Source organism: Leptodactylus fuscus, chromosome 8 (genome assembly GCF_031893055.1).
Source record: "Leptodactylus fuscus isolate aLepFus1 chromosome 8, aLepFus1.hap2, whole genome shotgun sequence".
NCBI lineage: Eukaryota > Metazoa > Chordata > Amphibia > Anura > Leptodactylidae > Leptodactylus > Leptodactylus fuscus.
The window spans coordinates 12,610,506-12,625,391 of NC_134272.1; the positions used below are offsets into that span (position 1 = coordinate 12,610,506).

General features: G+C 44.4%; 1 protein-coding gene across 1 annotated transcript in view; it reads left to right on the forward strand.

The window, feature by feature from the left end:
- The window catches only part of PKD1 (polycystin 1, transient receptor potential channel interacting), a 73,348-nt gene that overhangs the window by 21,531 nt on the left and 36,931 nt on the right, over window positions 1-14,886 (forward strand). Inside the window, exons 2-5 of the mRNA XM_075284679.1 lie at window positions 9,900-9,971; window positions 10,376-10,545; window positions 10,773-11,423; window positions 11,754-11,934. Coding sequence (XP_075140780.1) covers window positions 9,900-9,971; window positions 10,376-10,545; window positions 10,773-11,423; window positions 11,754-11,934 — 1,074 coding nt within the window. The remainder of the gene's footprint in view (window positions 1-9,899; window positions 9,972-10,375; window positions 10,546-10,772; window positions 11,424-11,753; window positions 11,935-14,886) is intronic.

Consider the following 14,886-nt stretch of genomic DNA (forward strand, 5'->3'; position numbering starts at 1 on the left):
AGATCTACGTAGTCATCCACTGTGAACAATGTGTGGGTTGGACATCCATTGGTCTTAGGACAGAAGAGCTAAGTGGTCATCCACTGTGAACAATGTGTGCGTTGGATATCCATTGGATATAAATGTCCAAAAGAAAATAAGCACATGGAACCATCGGGTTGCTGCCGGTAGTTGACACCATTAACTAACCATTGATTGGTCCATATTAGAAAGATTTTCCTCTATGCAGAGATTTGCCCTCCCATGAGGAACGTGGAGAGAACTAGCTACCTGTAGGCACTACCAACACCATTATTGGGATACAATCTGGTCTGCTGCTCATGCACTAAAGTTCTAGAGATGGTATCTTCTTGTTTTGGTCTTCAGTACATGATATCCCTTATCACTCATATCATCAATTAATACAATCCTTCACCTTAAACTCAACCACTCTTAAGCCTAAAGGGGTTAACAACGACACAGCCTGGAGCCAAAAGTGATGTCAGTCAGTATTATGTCATTCATGGGCACAATCTGCTTAGTTTCAGACCAGAAGAGAAGGAAGAAAGAAGGAGAGATTTTTTTTTTCCGAGCTGCCTTTGATGGATGGAATTTGTCCAAGACAGTAATGAGAGGAACAGCTTAGGCTGAAATGTGTTCTGGGAGAGGTAAATTAGCTCCAAGACCCAAACGGGACGACAGAGAGATCTTTTGTAATCCTTCCATCATAAAATAGCTATTAAATTGACAGGGATCTTGACGAAGCCTCGGCCTTTCGGACGTCCAAATTTTAGTCTGTATTATTGTTTTTATTACCGCACCTCTACGCGAATACGACATTTCAAGTAATATTATTTAAAGGGTAAAATAATTAGCAGGTCAATTAATAATAACAATTCTTTATGTTAACTTTTTTACTGGTCCCTGGTGTCCAGTGGTTAGTTGTCTTGGCCTCTGGTCTACACTTGTTAGTTTCCCCAGTCTATAGTTTCTAGTTGTTCCTCAGAAACTAGTGGACCTGTAGTTTGGTTTCCCAGTCTCTCGTGTCTAGACATAGTTTAATGTCCAGTGACTTGGTTCCCCAATCTAAGGTGTTCACTAGATTTGGTGGTGGTTCTATAGTTTGATTCCTAATCTCTGCTAGCTATAGAACTTGACAGATGGTGTGGGTTTGTTTCCTCCATCTCCGGTGTTGGTGTTTGTTCCTCATTCTCTAGTTCCTTAGAATATAGTGGATCTGTGGTTTGTCTGTTGCGTCTAGTCATATAGTTTCATTATAAATGGTACTCTAGCGGTTTGGTTCCCCATTCTCTGATGTTCACTGGTTTTGTTGGTGGTTCTATGGCTTAGTTCCTAATGTCTTCTGTCTATAGAACTTGTTAGATCAATGATTCGGTTCCTCCATCTTTGGTGTTTAGTTCTTTTGTTCCACGGTTCATGGTGGTCATAGTTCCTCAAACTCTGGTCTCCTCATTTAGTGGCCTTAAGTTTACCACCCAGTGGTTTGGAGGCCCAACTCTTGATTTTCACTTATTTGATGCCTCAGAATCGAATTTGGTGCCCCAGTTAATGGTATTCTTTGGTCCACACCTATAGCCCCTAACGTTGATTTGGAACACCAGTCCAGTTCCTGATGTCTATTAAGTTCTTTCCCGGGACTCCAGTTTATTAGTGTCACCATTACCAGGTGGTCTGGTATTGTTTCTAAGTCGTTGGTATCCAGTCCTTTCATTGTCCTAGTTCTTTAGTGTTTTGTAGGATCATTTTTGGAGATTATGGTACCAATCCATGTTCTAGCAGTAACATATTAACTTCATGGTTGAAAACTGTAATTACCGTTAGAATTTTCACACTGAAATATGACTTTTAAAATTCGGTATTTTTTGGGTAGGGAATTAAAAAATTTATGAAGACAGGTCCCACCCGCCACCTGCTTGAACGTACATCGTTTAGGAATTTGTTCGATGTCAGGACAGGGTTAATGTCAGATTCCAGCTGAATAAACAGAGGTAGGAATGGATAAAATAATATCCTCCTCTCACGAGCCAAAGCATATTCCGAGCACCATGTGCGCCTTTGCAACCAACTGGCACGCTTCTAGAGTTGGAAAAGTGGCAAAAAAAGAGAAAATTCGGCAGCGAATTCTATACAGCAGACACACAACGCTCGCTGCATATTTGTGTCCCGCAGACTCGTAGACTAGTGTGCTGCCCATGTGACCGGTCTTAATCACCCCTAACAACCACAAATACAACACTATACCTCTAAATGATTGACGTTCAGACTTTCTTGCCGGGTTCCAAGTCATTTATGAGATTTATTTGTGTCCTATGGGGTTTACATGTCCACAACCATCATCGGACAGGAGGAAAGTGATGCAACCCTCTGCCCAGTTTTACCACAGTTGTTTGCTAATGTTGTGAGTTGCCTAGGGCTACCATGGGGAAGGGGATTGGGACCCTTCCAGCTAACTTCATGGGCCCAATAATAGATACATTACCTGCTCCTTAAATCCCATGATTCTAGTTAAAGGGATCATTCAGAATTAGAAGACTTGCTTTCTTCTTTTTAGGAAATGACATCACGTCCGTTGGTCACATGGCCATGCTACAGCTCAGTCTCATTTATTTGAGATGTGATGTCACTTCCTGACATCCTGTCTTTTGTTGGGGAGATCCAGCTGGTGTAGAGAGCCTTGCAAGCAATGTTCCCTGGGAAAAATATGCAAATTAGCTCATTGTAGTGACTCCTAGCTGTCTATAGGTGGCACTAAAGACCTAATTTACATAATTAATAAGTTAATTACTAACTCATTCTTCATGTATAATTACTAGCTCATAGCCAGTCCCCTTTGTTGTGTAAAGGAACCAAAGCCATAATTACTTAAAGGGATTGTATCAGACTAAAAGACATGACTGCTCTGTACCACATACAGTGCCACATTGGTCTGTAGGCAGTGTGTGGTATTACAGCTCAGCCACTGTGAAATGAATAGTCATTTCCACCTATAGCTCATGATAACGTAGGCAGCCATGTTTATGTAACCAAGATGGTGAAGGCCTAAAAGTGACAAAGAAATCTGAGCTATGTCAATTCTAAGCAAAGAGGAATAACCTATGAAACGTGGGGGCATGAGGTGGTAATTGGGGAGGGCCAAGTGATTGACAATGTCGAGAACACAAAATATCATGGTTAGTGCTTTGTGCCATTTTGCATCATGGTCTTCAATTACCACAAAATTCACATTGAAGTTTCTTCTGATGGTTTAGTTCTTTACCCTCAACTAGGGTTGGGGACAACTGTAAACCTGGTTTGGGTTAAGCGTTTGTAAGGGTCTCCCAGACGAGGTACATTTTTATCAGGGGTTCCGATATCGTAAGAAATTTGGGAATTTCTAGTTTGGTTACGCATGGAGTTTGGCTGCTGTCATTGACATCTACATTTAAGGTAGAATTCCCCTTTAAGACCTCCTACAGCTTCCAACCACCTATTATTTTACAATCTTTTAAGAAGTTTGACCTTTCCATCAAAAGTTTTCCATTGCTCAAATCTCTCAACCATCGACCCCGTCGTTGCTACTGAGACGTTATACTTTGGATTCCTTTCTTTGCCTCCAGCTCTTGAAGGGATTGAATAATGTGAGACGCTACCTAATCAATAGTCCAGTCTACACCGGCCTTTTCAGTCGAACTCATGGCAGCAGGTAACTGTGCGCTCATGGCGTTCCGCATGGTGATTTATGAGCTGGAACCGGCAAGCACTCCGATTGTATTTGAGTGCTTTCCAACTTCGCTCACCCTGACACCCTTAAAAATATTACATTTCCCTCCCACCAGACCTATAACATATTTTTTATTTCGGCTCTAGTCACATTTTTGGCATCTCTAGATATTGTCTGATTTTAACTGCTTGAAAACCCACGAGGATTTGGTGTATAGACATGGGCTTCAATTTTGATTGAAGGAAGCAAGAAAAGGGAGAAGTGTTACCTTCAACTGATCTAGATCCAGTGGAAATGGTGCCCGGCGGGTGGTTGTGCTTTGGTTGGGCACATCAATGTTAGAATGTACATTATATGGAAACCATATTGGTTCTCAATTTTAACCATTGGGTTTGGGTGTTTCACTCTGTTCCATTGCCCCTAATCTTCATAAACATATGGATATGGCCGGTTCTCTGGAACTCTCTGAATCCCATTGTGGTCCTGTAATGGGAATCACCACTGTAACAAGTCACTTCCCTCCTAGATATTCCACCATCACTTGTGAGCAGAATTATTGAAAAAGTGGAAACGTTTTTAACCCGCGTCACCTTGGCCATGAATTGCAGACAGACCTCATTAGGTTATACAGTGTCCATCAAGTGCTCAGAAGCTTAATGTTGAAAAGTTGCCAAAGCTCTACAGAGTCAACTGTCCAAACCTTCTTCATCATTAAGAGGGTTGTCCAGGATTGGAAAAAAATTGGGTACTGATGATTCCTTCCGATCTTTGAAACCCTTTCTACAGTGCAAAAACTAACCCCACCAGTAGCTTTATGGCATGGGTTTTCATGACTGAGCAGCTGTTTGTAAGCCTTACGTCACCAAGCACAGTTTCAGATGGACTGGTGGAAAGCACAATGCCAAGTGTCGGATCGAGTGGTGGAAAACACATTGCCACGCGTTGGGTGGAATGGTGTAAAGAACAATGCCAAGTGTTGGGTGGAGTGTTGTGAAGCACAAGGCCACCACTGTACAAGGTCCATGAAGATATGGTTGAGGTTGGCATGGAAGAACTTGACTGTCTACACTTAGCCCTGACCTCAACCCCATCTAACACTGTTGAGATGAACTGGAATGGAAATCGTGAACCAGTCCCTCTTATCTAACATCTTTGTCTTCTTCACGGTCAATGTTCTTCTGGATAACTGGGCAAAATTTCCCACAGACACCTCCAAACTCTTCAGAATGTAGACTGGAAGACCAGGAATATAAGGGAGCACATATTAATGTAGGTGTTTTTAGAATGAGATGTCATATAAGCGTAAAATTTGGAGGTCTTCCAATATTTTTTCCCGTATAGTGTAGCGTCATAGAAAGCATAGGTGAGCGGGCATCCAAGAGGCCAATTAGAAATTTTGTTCTAGGTCTCTGAATATGTGGCCAATGTGGACAGTATCTCTAATAGACCAAAACATTGATGTGGTTACCTTCTTTGTTCCTGTCTATCTCAGATCCGTCTATCTTATGTCTGTAGTAGATCTGATTCATAGACTATTTTTTGCTTCCTGTTTTTGGGAACGCAATGTTCTTATATTATTTTTTCTCTTCTTTCTCTTCCCACAAGTTACACAGTCGGATGCCAATTAAATCCTCTACAAACGTCATAAACCCATCATTAACCCCACTAATCGCTCTTCTCTCACACGTCTAGTGTTGACTGTGTGTTAGTTCTTCCTTCGCATGCCAAGGTGGTTCTTTCACTTTTCGCTTGTCGATTGAACCATGCATGACAGCTCTTGCCTTGAAAGGCCTCCAAAGAATTATCCTAAAAATCCAAATATATTAAGTGTATATTAGATATTTGGTCTTTGGTGGGTGCCTTGTATAGTACCTTTTATTGGCATTATAATGTGCCATATAGAGCCCAAATGACACAATCATGCAATGCCCAAATGACACATTGACATAGGGTACCCAAATAACCATGGGAATGTAAACAAAACGCTCTCAGTTCCCTTTCCGGGATTAAGTATGCAAGGTCTACATGTCCAGACCAAAATGGACCGTGGTGCCCGCGCAGGTTGACCCTGTAATAACTACCCATTGTCCAACTTATGGGCCAGGCAACCCAACATTGCCCGACACTACAAGGAAGGAGTTGTGTCTCGATGTTCCTGAAGTGACTGTGTTGGCTTCCTGTGGGTTAACACATCTCATACACTGGGGAACCAGGCGGAATGCAGCGGGTAGGTGTTGTCTCCAGCTATTTTTGGGATTTGGAGCTGATGGTCTGTGGCCAAAATTACCTCACCGCCATCACTGCATCCGTGGGAAAGTTTACACAACTTGAATTTTCTCAATAGTCCAGCAGGCTCTCTGGGGAGATTGCTCATTGACAGCACGCTTACTGCACTCTCCCAACCCATCACTGCGAGAGATCTTCAGCTGTAGAGAACATATTAATGGTGTCTTCGTAAGGTGTTGAGTCCAATGAGGTCAGTGTCAGAATAAAACATGAAACAGAGATGAAATACATGTTGGCTTCCCTGTGTTTGACCCACTGTCAGTGGGGCCTATTCATGAATCATTGCGGTTTCTTCATTTAATACCCACGTTAATCACTACTATGCATTTTCCCAGGGTGACTTGCACTCCGTATCTTGAAACATTAAAGGGGTTGTCCATTAGGAACAGAACAAGGAAACACCGACTCAGCAGCAGCTGGTAACTTTAATGTTTTCTAGGGGAACCAAACAATAAGTGATTTCCTACAGCTCCCCTACAGGTGAATTGAAGCATTACACAGTATAATCCAAGGCAGAAATCTATTAAGACTGGCATTTCTTACACCAGTCTTCATCCATTCCCCCACAGTCGCTTTATGCACCAGGTTCTGACCTCTTAATAGTTGTGCACTTTGGGAGATTCCTTGTTCCTGAACTCAAGTCTACACCAGTCAGGCATAAATTTCTGGTATAACTCACATCAGTTTTTTAGTAACGTTAAAGTGACAGACCATGCCAAGCTTTTGGGCCCCAATACAAAATCTGCAATGGGGCCAGTGGCGTAACTACCACCATAGCAGCAGAGGAAGCTGCCACAGGGCCCGGGACATTAGGGGCCCGGTGACAGCCGCTACCGCTACTATCATTATACTCGGGGGTCTTTTCGGACCCCGGAGTATAATGATTGGCGGACCGGGAGAGGTAAGAAACATAAAAAACACTGTTACTTACCTCTCCATGATCCTGCCAGGCCTCCTTTCTGACGTCACATGAACCTGGCCTGCGTCCCGGGTCATATGACGTCCGACGTCTTTGAAGAAGGACAGCAGCAGAGGCCCTGGGGGACAAGGTAGAAACAGTAGTTTTTTATGTTTTTATTTCCCCGGGTATCCGATTATTATACTCTGGGGTCTGAAAAGACCCCAGAGTATAATAATTGTTTATGGGTGTTCACAGTGGGACATAATACTGTGTGCAGGGGCGACTATGGGACATAATACTGTGTGCAGGAGCGACTATGGGGCATAATACTATGTGCAGGGGCCACTATGGGGGATAACACTGTGTGCAGGGGCCACTATGGGGGATAACACTGTGTGCAGGGGCCACTATGGGGGATAATACTGTGTGCAGGGGCCACTATGGGGGATAATACTGTGTGCAGGGGCCACTATGGGGGATAATACTGTGTGCAGGGGCCACTATGGGGCATAATAGAACGCGCAGGAATGCGTAGGAGGGGGTTGGTCGAGGTCTTCGGTGGGGGGCATGTCATAAGTTTGCCACGGGGCCCCGCCATTCCTAGTTACGCCACTGAATGGGGCCCCTAGCTACCTTGTGTCATTTGATATAGTGGCATATTTTATTTAGTAGGGGAACCTTTGGGTTGCTCTCAGGGTCCAGTAGCAACTGCTACCTCTGGAGATAAGATGCGCCGTTGTACAACTGAAATGCACCAACATGGTCTGTCCTTTCCCCCATTTTTCAGGTGCAATCCAGTTGGGAATTTGGGCCATTGCACTATCAATGTGCAATGCGTGGACCTCAGACAGAGAAATTTGGGGGAATCCAATAACTCATTTAGGTCAGTTTTCTGGTGTATTTGGCTGAACTTGTGGGGCATCTTCAGTATATGGCCCTTTTTTGGACAAAAGATACACCGCAATGATGGTTCGGCATCAAAAGTGGGAAAAACAAGATGGGAAAGCGATCCAGCACAGGAACACCTTGTCACAATAAATTTACTATAATTACACCAGAGATCTAGGCCAGGTCCTGACTGGTGAAGATTTCAATTCTGGCAACAGGAGGGCACATAAATTATTAAGATCGCTTTTAATAATTCGGGTGCATCTCGTGTCAATCGGGGAATTCATGAAGTTCCAATCTTAATACCCCCCATTCCTTGTAGCATTTAACAGAGTCCCAAACTGAAGGAGAATGAGCATGCCCCATTGATATTTTTTAGGCCAAGGTCACAGGTTGCAGAAAAACCTGCAAAAAGTCTGAAAATTTAGCAAAAAACTTGATAAATGGTTCCTTTGGCCTGTACTTCCTCATTCCCTTTTAGGTTTTATGTTCCTTTAAGAGCACTCCTAGACTGACTGATATCCATTGAGAATGGTTAATTTATTACCCGGCTGCTCAGAAATTGCTCTCAAGTTGTCCTCTTCCTCCCAGTGAGGCCTACAGCCTGATCTTCCCACATCAGACACTGGTTTATATACTGTAGGATCAATTACATAGGAAGCTGATTAACTTAATGAGGCCTTTGAAGAGCAGGAGGAAATGAGACTTCCCCAAGGAGGAACACAGTAGGGTTCATGTCAATGTTACTTTGGTCAGATTCAGACTTTATGGTCTGAGCAGGTTTATGGCGTGCAGTGTGTCAGTACGTCTTGGCAGGTAGGGCTTGAATGCTAATTGAGCTACGTAAAGTGGTCGTTTTGTGACCTTTTCTTGGTTTTTTGCAAGTACGGAACTGTAAAAGGAAGTGCCTTGTGTAACGTGTGCCCTCGATCTCGGGAAGATAATGTTTCTGATTGTGGAGATCCTTCTGGCCTAGGTAGACTTGCACATTGGCAAAATGTATGCAGATTAGCTCTCCTCCAGGAGTAAGAAATCTATTTGCTCAATATTGTCTCAAGTTGGTCCAATAATTTGAGCTTTGTAGTTGGAAGTTTGGAGGTCCTGCAAGACCAGGTGGGTTTTACGTTCCAACTGAGGTTTCGAACCATCTAAGTAATTATCTTAAGGTAGGGATATATTGACGATTAAAGGTTCCTCAAGTAGGCCCAAACTCTGACACAATAATCAGCTCCAAAGGTCCAGCAGAAGACCCTATTGATTTAGGATAGGTCATCAGTGTTAGAATAGTGGCGTTCTAGTGCTCGGGGGCCCCCACCCATGGTCACAGTGAAGGGGCCTTTCATCGCTTGTCATCCATACACACTATTGTGCCTGCTACTACGGCCACCCATTCGTTGTACAGCACTCCGGATGAGATTTTAGAGACAAATAAAAATATCCTCAGACAAATACATCCAGTACTGATAACTCTGCTTTATTGTCCGTGCGATTCCAAAATGTCCGTCCAGCTGGCCTAAGAGTCCGACATTTGGCTACCAATATGGCAGCGTGCATTAATATTGTCTTCAGATTTATTTCTTCTGATTTATTCCCTTCTTTTTGAGCCCTGGACAGAATCCATCTTTTCTGTCTTCTTTTATATGCGATTTAATAAATGACTTTTAGTCGGTGACTAGGACCTGACTAGATCACTTTGATGTTACATATTCCATAATACAAATACAGTACAGGTCCTTTTAATCCAGAATTATCTGATGTCAGATTATCACAAATGAGTTGTTTTATTTTATATCTTAAAGGGTTTGCCTGAGATGAAGAAAGGCTTAGCGCCCCTCTTATCCATAGGACAAATCTGGTATTGCAGTATTTACATGAGAGGGCTTAAGCTGCAATACCAGACACAGTCAATAGACAAGGCTGGCGCTGTTGATTAAAAAACATTCTCTCTTTTCTAATCTTGTACAACCCCATCATTCCCGGCGGTGAAGGTCGGCTGCTATATCAGTGTGCCTGCATCTGGTGCACTTTACAGAAATGCCTTCAACATGTAATAATCTGAGGGATATCTGGAGGATTTCTGGCGGGATCAGTAGTTCTTATAGTATTTTATTATATTTCTTTCAGAGATCTATCAAACAACAGTATTGAAATCCTGGACAGAAGACTGTTTGAGCAACTACACAATCTGACAGAATTGTAAGTATACCCGCAGTATAGCTTTCACCTGAAAATACATAATACTGCTAATACTTTGGAGAAACTGATGCTGGGTCAGGCTTGCTAGTAAAAAATGTTGGGCATCAAGTATGGAATAAGGAACCCTTTCCTGCCCTAGACCACCAGGGATGCTGATATTAATCCCTTCTATAACCAGGACCACCAGAGATGCTGATATTAATCCCAGGGAGGCACGGACTGCACACGAACATTATCCATGTGCTGTTCTTGCCACTCAACCATGGGCACAGAACATGGTCATCTGCATGTACCATAACAGAGGGGGTTTGTATTTGTGGTGGAAACCGAGCCTGAAAAATGTTTGGGTTTGTTTGAGTTTGGGAGCCAAAGTGAACTGAAATATTACTGGCAATACTTTACAGGGACTTGAGTGACAATCCATGGATTTGCGACTGCCGTATGTCATGGCTACCTTTATGGGCTACTGAAAATGGGGTTAGATTGGAGCAAACAGACTCCACGCTCTGTGATGGACCTCCTGTGGTATCTGGCCAGCATCTACTCAATGTCTCTTTCTCCAAGTCCATGTGTGGTAAGTAACCAGTCCTAAGGGCTAGTCCTTGTAGGGCTATGTCAGTTTTCCCAACACATAGTAGCCATCTTCACTCTCCAAGCACAGTTGACATGTATGGTACATCATGAAGATAATGGATCTCCACCACATGAGGGCTGCAGATACACAATACTGGACATTGGACACACAACAGGTGTATTAAATGGTATCGAAAAACTAATCCATTAATATGTCTCTTCTTGCAGGGAGTGACCTAATCTTTTGTTCGCAAAATTTCTCATCTCCCGATGAGTCTGTGTTGACCTTTACACCCATCCACCAGTCTGACCCAACAAATGAGACTTGCAGTGCACAGTGTTTTGCTAACCTCTTCAGCTTCTGGACTCTTGAACCAAAACATGGTTGCGCTTGCGGCAATACCATCTCACCCAACAAGTCTCTTCAGTGTCGGGAGGTCTGCAATTCTCAGTCCCTCTTCTCCGAATGCAACCTAACAATTGTCCAAGAGGTCTTCATCACTGAGTCGTTTGCCATCCTGCAGCACTCCCAAGAAACGTATAGCCTTGGGGAGTCTGTGCATTTAGAGGTCAAGGCACCAATCTCGGTTACTCCTCTCCTCTGGGATGTGGGAGATCAGATCTATAGCACCAATGAGCTTAACATCACCCATAGGTATGCCCAGCCTGGGATGTACAACGTGACTGTGACTATACGTCAGGGTAGCAGAGACCTTCTCATTCATGATGAATTAAGAGTGGTAGGGCTGCCTGATGAGGTCCAGATCATATGCCCATCTCTGGTGAAAACTAATGAAAACGTGGATGTCCAGGTGAAGATGAAAGGTGGAACTGAGGTGGATGTGGAGTCTACTGTAACATCTGAGAGTGGTGAGGAAGGTAAGCAGGAACATGATGTGGTCTGTCTACTGGGACTATAAGAGCAGTCTTGGGTTGAGTAGAAGGATATTGATATTGAGTCCACCACCAATGGCCTGTGTTATGTCTCCATAACCAGCTGGTATCTCTGGGGAAATGTGGAATTACTTGGTGGCCATTTCAATAAATTGGGGATCTTGTATTACATGAAAGACGACCTTTGCCTTTGCTAATAGAGGATGGTTCCATTCAGCAGACCCTTCCTCCTCAATGATGTCCATATGGGGACTATATAAAGGGTCATGCCGATGTGATTCCAAAACTGATGTAACTCCCTCCGCTATCCTACAGTCTCCCCTGCCTGTCCACCTGGAAGTGTGGTGTACCCTGACAATAACCATTGTTACCAGCTGGTATCAGAAAAAGCTGGGTGGTTCGAAGGACAAAAAGTCTGCCAGGATCTCGGAAATGGGGATATGGCTGTTGTGAGCAGTCATGAATTGCAGAAGTTTCTGGAGACCCGGGTGACCAGGTATGTGGATATGGCATACTGCCTATATATTATACTGTTTCCCATGGAAAGTGAAGTGTATTGAGGTCTACAGCAGATGAGTGAGGGGCAGAGGAGGCACCCGCTGTCACTCTACATAAGGGGAAACTCTGCACAAGTTGTATTCTGCTATCAGAGACAGGTGCATTGTTATATCTGACAAAGGGGTGGAGCTTAACTAGTGTTCACTAACCTAGATCTGTCACACCTAACCCTGAGCACTCCTGACCTTGCCCCTTGACCCTACCCAGTGATACCGCCCACCTCTGTGTAACATCTAGTGATGAAGCCCCCTTAGTACCCTAACAAATATAATACTACATTATTACTCTCCAGGCAGTATTTTGGTCCCCGCACAATATAATGGCCCCATAGTGGTTTGTCCTATTGGTGCCCCTACCCACAGTATAATTCCTCCTTAGCGTCCCCACAAGTATAATAGCACATTACATCTGCACAGTATATTGGCCCACACATATAATGCCCCCTATGGTGGCCTCCACATGGTATAACATCCCGTTAGTCCCCTCACATCATATAATGCTGATTAGTACTCTAAGGGGGAGTTCACACGGAGGAAAGTGGAGCGCAATCTGGCACATATACACGTGCCGGCAGATGACGCACTCAAAATGCTCCCATTCATTTCAGTGGGAGTTAGAAGCGTATACGCCACGTTATTTTGCGGCCGCAAAATAACGCGGCGTATACGATCCCGGCTCCCATTGAAATGAATGGGAGCATTTTGAGCGCGTCATCTGCCGGCACGTGTATACGTGCCAGATTGCGCTCCACTTTCCTCCGTGTGAACTTACCCTAACACAGTATGACCCCCTTTGTACCCCCATACATCATAATATCATTTTATTGCCTCCTCCCACAGAGGTTGGGATAAGACCGACTTGCAGACCGTTGCCCCTTTAGCACTGATACATTACACAACCGACAGTGATCGGCAATTGTTCCTGCAGTGGAACGTAGCCACGTTACGCCTGTTTAGGCCGAAGGGCCGATCCCATCAGTAGTAAAGGGGCAGGGGTCAGAAGATGCGTCCAGGAACATAAGGAACCTGGGGTCCAGACAGCTGGTGGCTATAGTCCGCTTTCAGGCCATGGTCCGCCAGCTGGGTACCCCTACCCCAGTAAGTCATATCCAGTGCCTCTGTTATGCAAGAATCTGGAAGGGTTATACTTGATTGCTAAGGGCTACACAGACATTTCTCAATTTTTTAAAAGAAATTTCTATACGTTAAGCATAGACACCCCCCGTGTCGCCCCCTGTCACAGCTATTCTATGACGTACTGAACGGCAGGCTTTACCTAGCGATATAAATGCATGTCAGCGTATTTCGCTCATCGTGCAGGATCGGTGAGGTTGGAAGCTCTAAAAACCTAAAATAACAGAATCTTTCTATCTCCAGCTGGGAGTTGCTAGCAGATATTGATATAACGGTTCGGTTGGTTTAAGCCTCTCTAGCAGGGTAATATTTATTTATAAGCGCCCCTGGGGGCAGGGCCCGTCAGTGAATGAATCTTTATGTCCGGGGCGTTTTGTCCATTATTTGCTGTGTCTCAGGGGCAGGACGGAGATCAATGTGTAATTTCCTCCCTAGCAGCCAGCCAGCTCCTGGCACTGACTCCTGTATACACATAGTCCTACAGCAGCTGTTTGCAATCCTTTCCCCGTCTCTTCTCGGGGGCCCCAGAAGCAGCTTGTTTCAACCGGTCTGTCCTTGGCAACTGAGGATGCTGGGAGAGGAAACACATGTGTAGCCTGAACCTCTATACCGTACCGAGCTCTTAGCCTTGCTCATTCCAGGGTAATGGATAATTATACATAGGAAATGATTATAATTGACATTGACTCATTATAACATTAGGAATGCAGTCCAACATAATAAGGTTATGTCATCCCCCGTGCGTTACATTTCGATGGAGCAGTCCCTTCTCTAATGGTTATGCCGGGGGCAGCGCCACCAACACGAATTTCAGGGCCGCATATAGGCAAACGGACTGGGCCCCCACTCCTGTTTTGTCCTAAGAAGGACAACAAGCCAAACTCCTAAGCCCTCCTAGGCCCCTTAGACTCAGGTCAGTGCCTTGGTGCCCCCACACAGTATAATGCCCCACAGTAGCCCCCACAAAATATTAAGGGCCCTCACACATTATAATTCACCCTCAGTGGTCCTCACACTTTATGATGTCCCAACATACTATAATGCTCCGACAGTGGCCCAAACACAGAATTATGTCCCCTCAGTGGCCCCAGGCAGTATAAGGTCCCCTCAGTTGCCCCCAAACAGTATAATTCCCTTTTAGCTGCTCCCTACACAGTATAATGTCCCCTCAGTGTTCCCTCCATACAGTATAATGGTTCCTCCATACATAATGCTCCCTCAGTGGCCCTGTACAGTATAGTGTCCCCTCAGTGGGCCCCCATGCAGTATAATGTTCCCTTAGTAGCCCCCCACACAGAATAATTCCCCCCTTAGCGGCACCTACACTGTATAATTCCATGTTAGTGGCTCCGCACACAGTATAATGTCCTCTCAGGGCTCCCATACTGTATAATGCCCCCCTCAGTGGCCCCCACACTGTATAATTCCCTCTTAGTTGGTTCCCACACAGTATAATGTCCTCTCAGGGCTCCCATACTGTATAATGCTCCCTCAGTGGCCCCTACACTGTATAATTCCATCTTAGTGGCTCCGCACACAGTATAATGTCCTCTCAGGGCTCTCATACAGTATAATGCTCCCTCAGTGGCCTGATCTTGATGCAAAATATATTCCAGGACACCCCGACTGTCCCACATTTACAGTACAGGTCTCATTACCTCTTATATTTTTGGACTCTCTCAGGCTCTAGACTTTACATTTGTACCTCTTATAGTTACACCCCTGAGGAGCAAACTCTCCAACATTGCTTACATTAC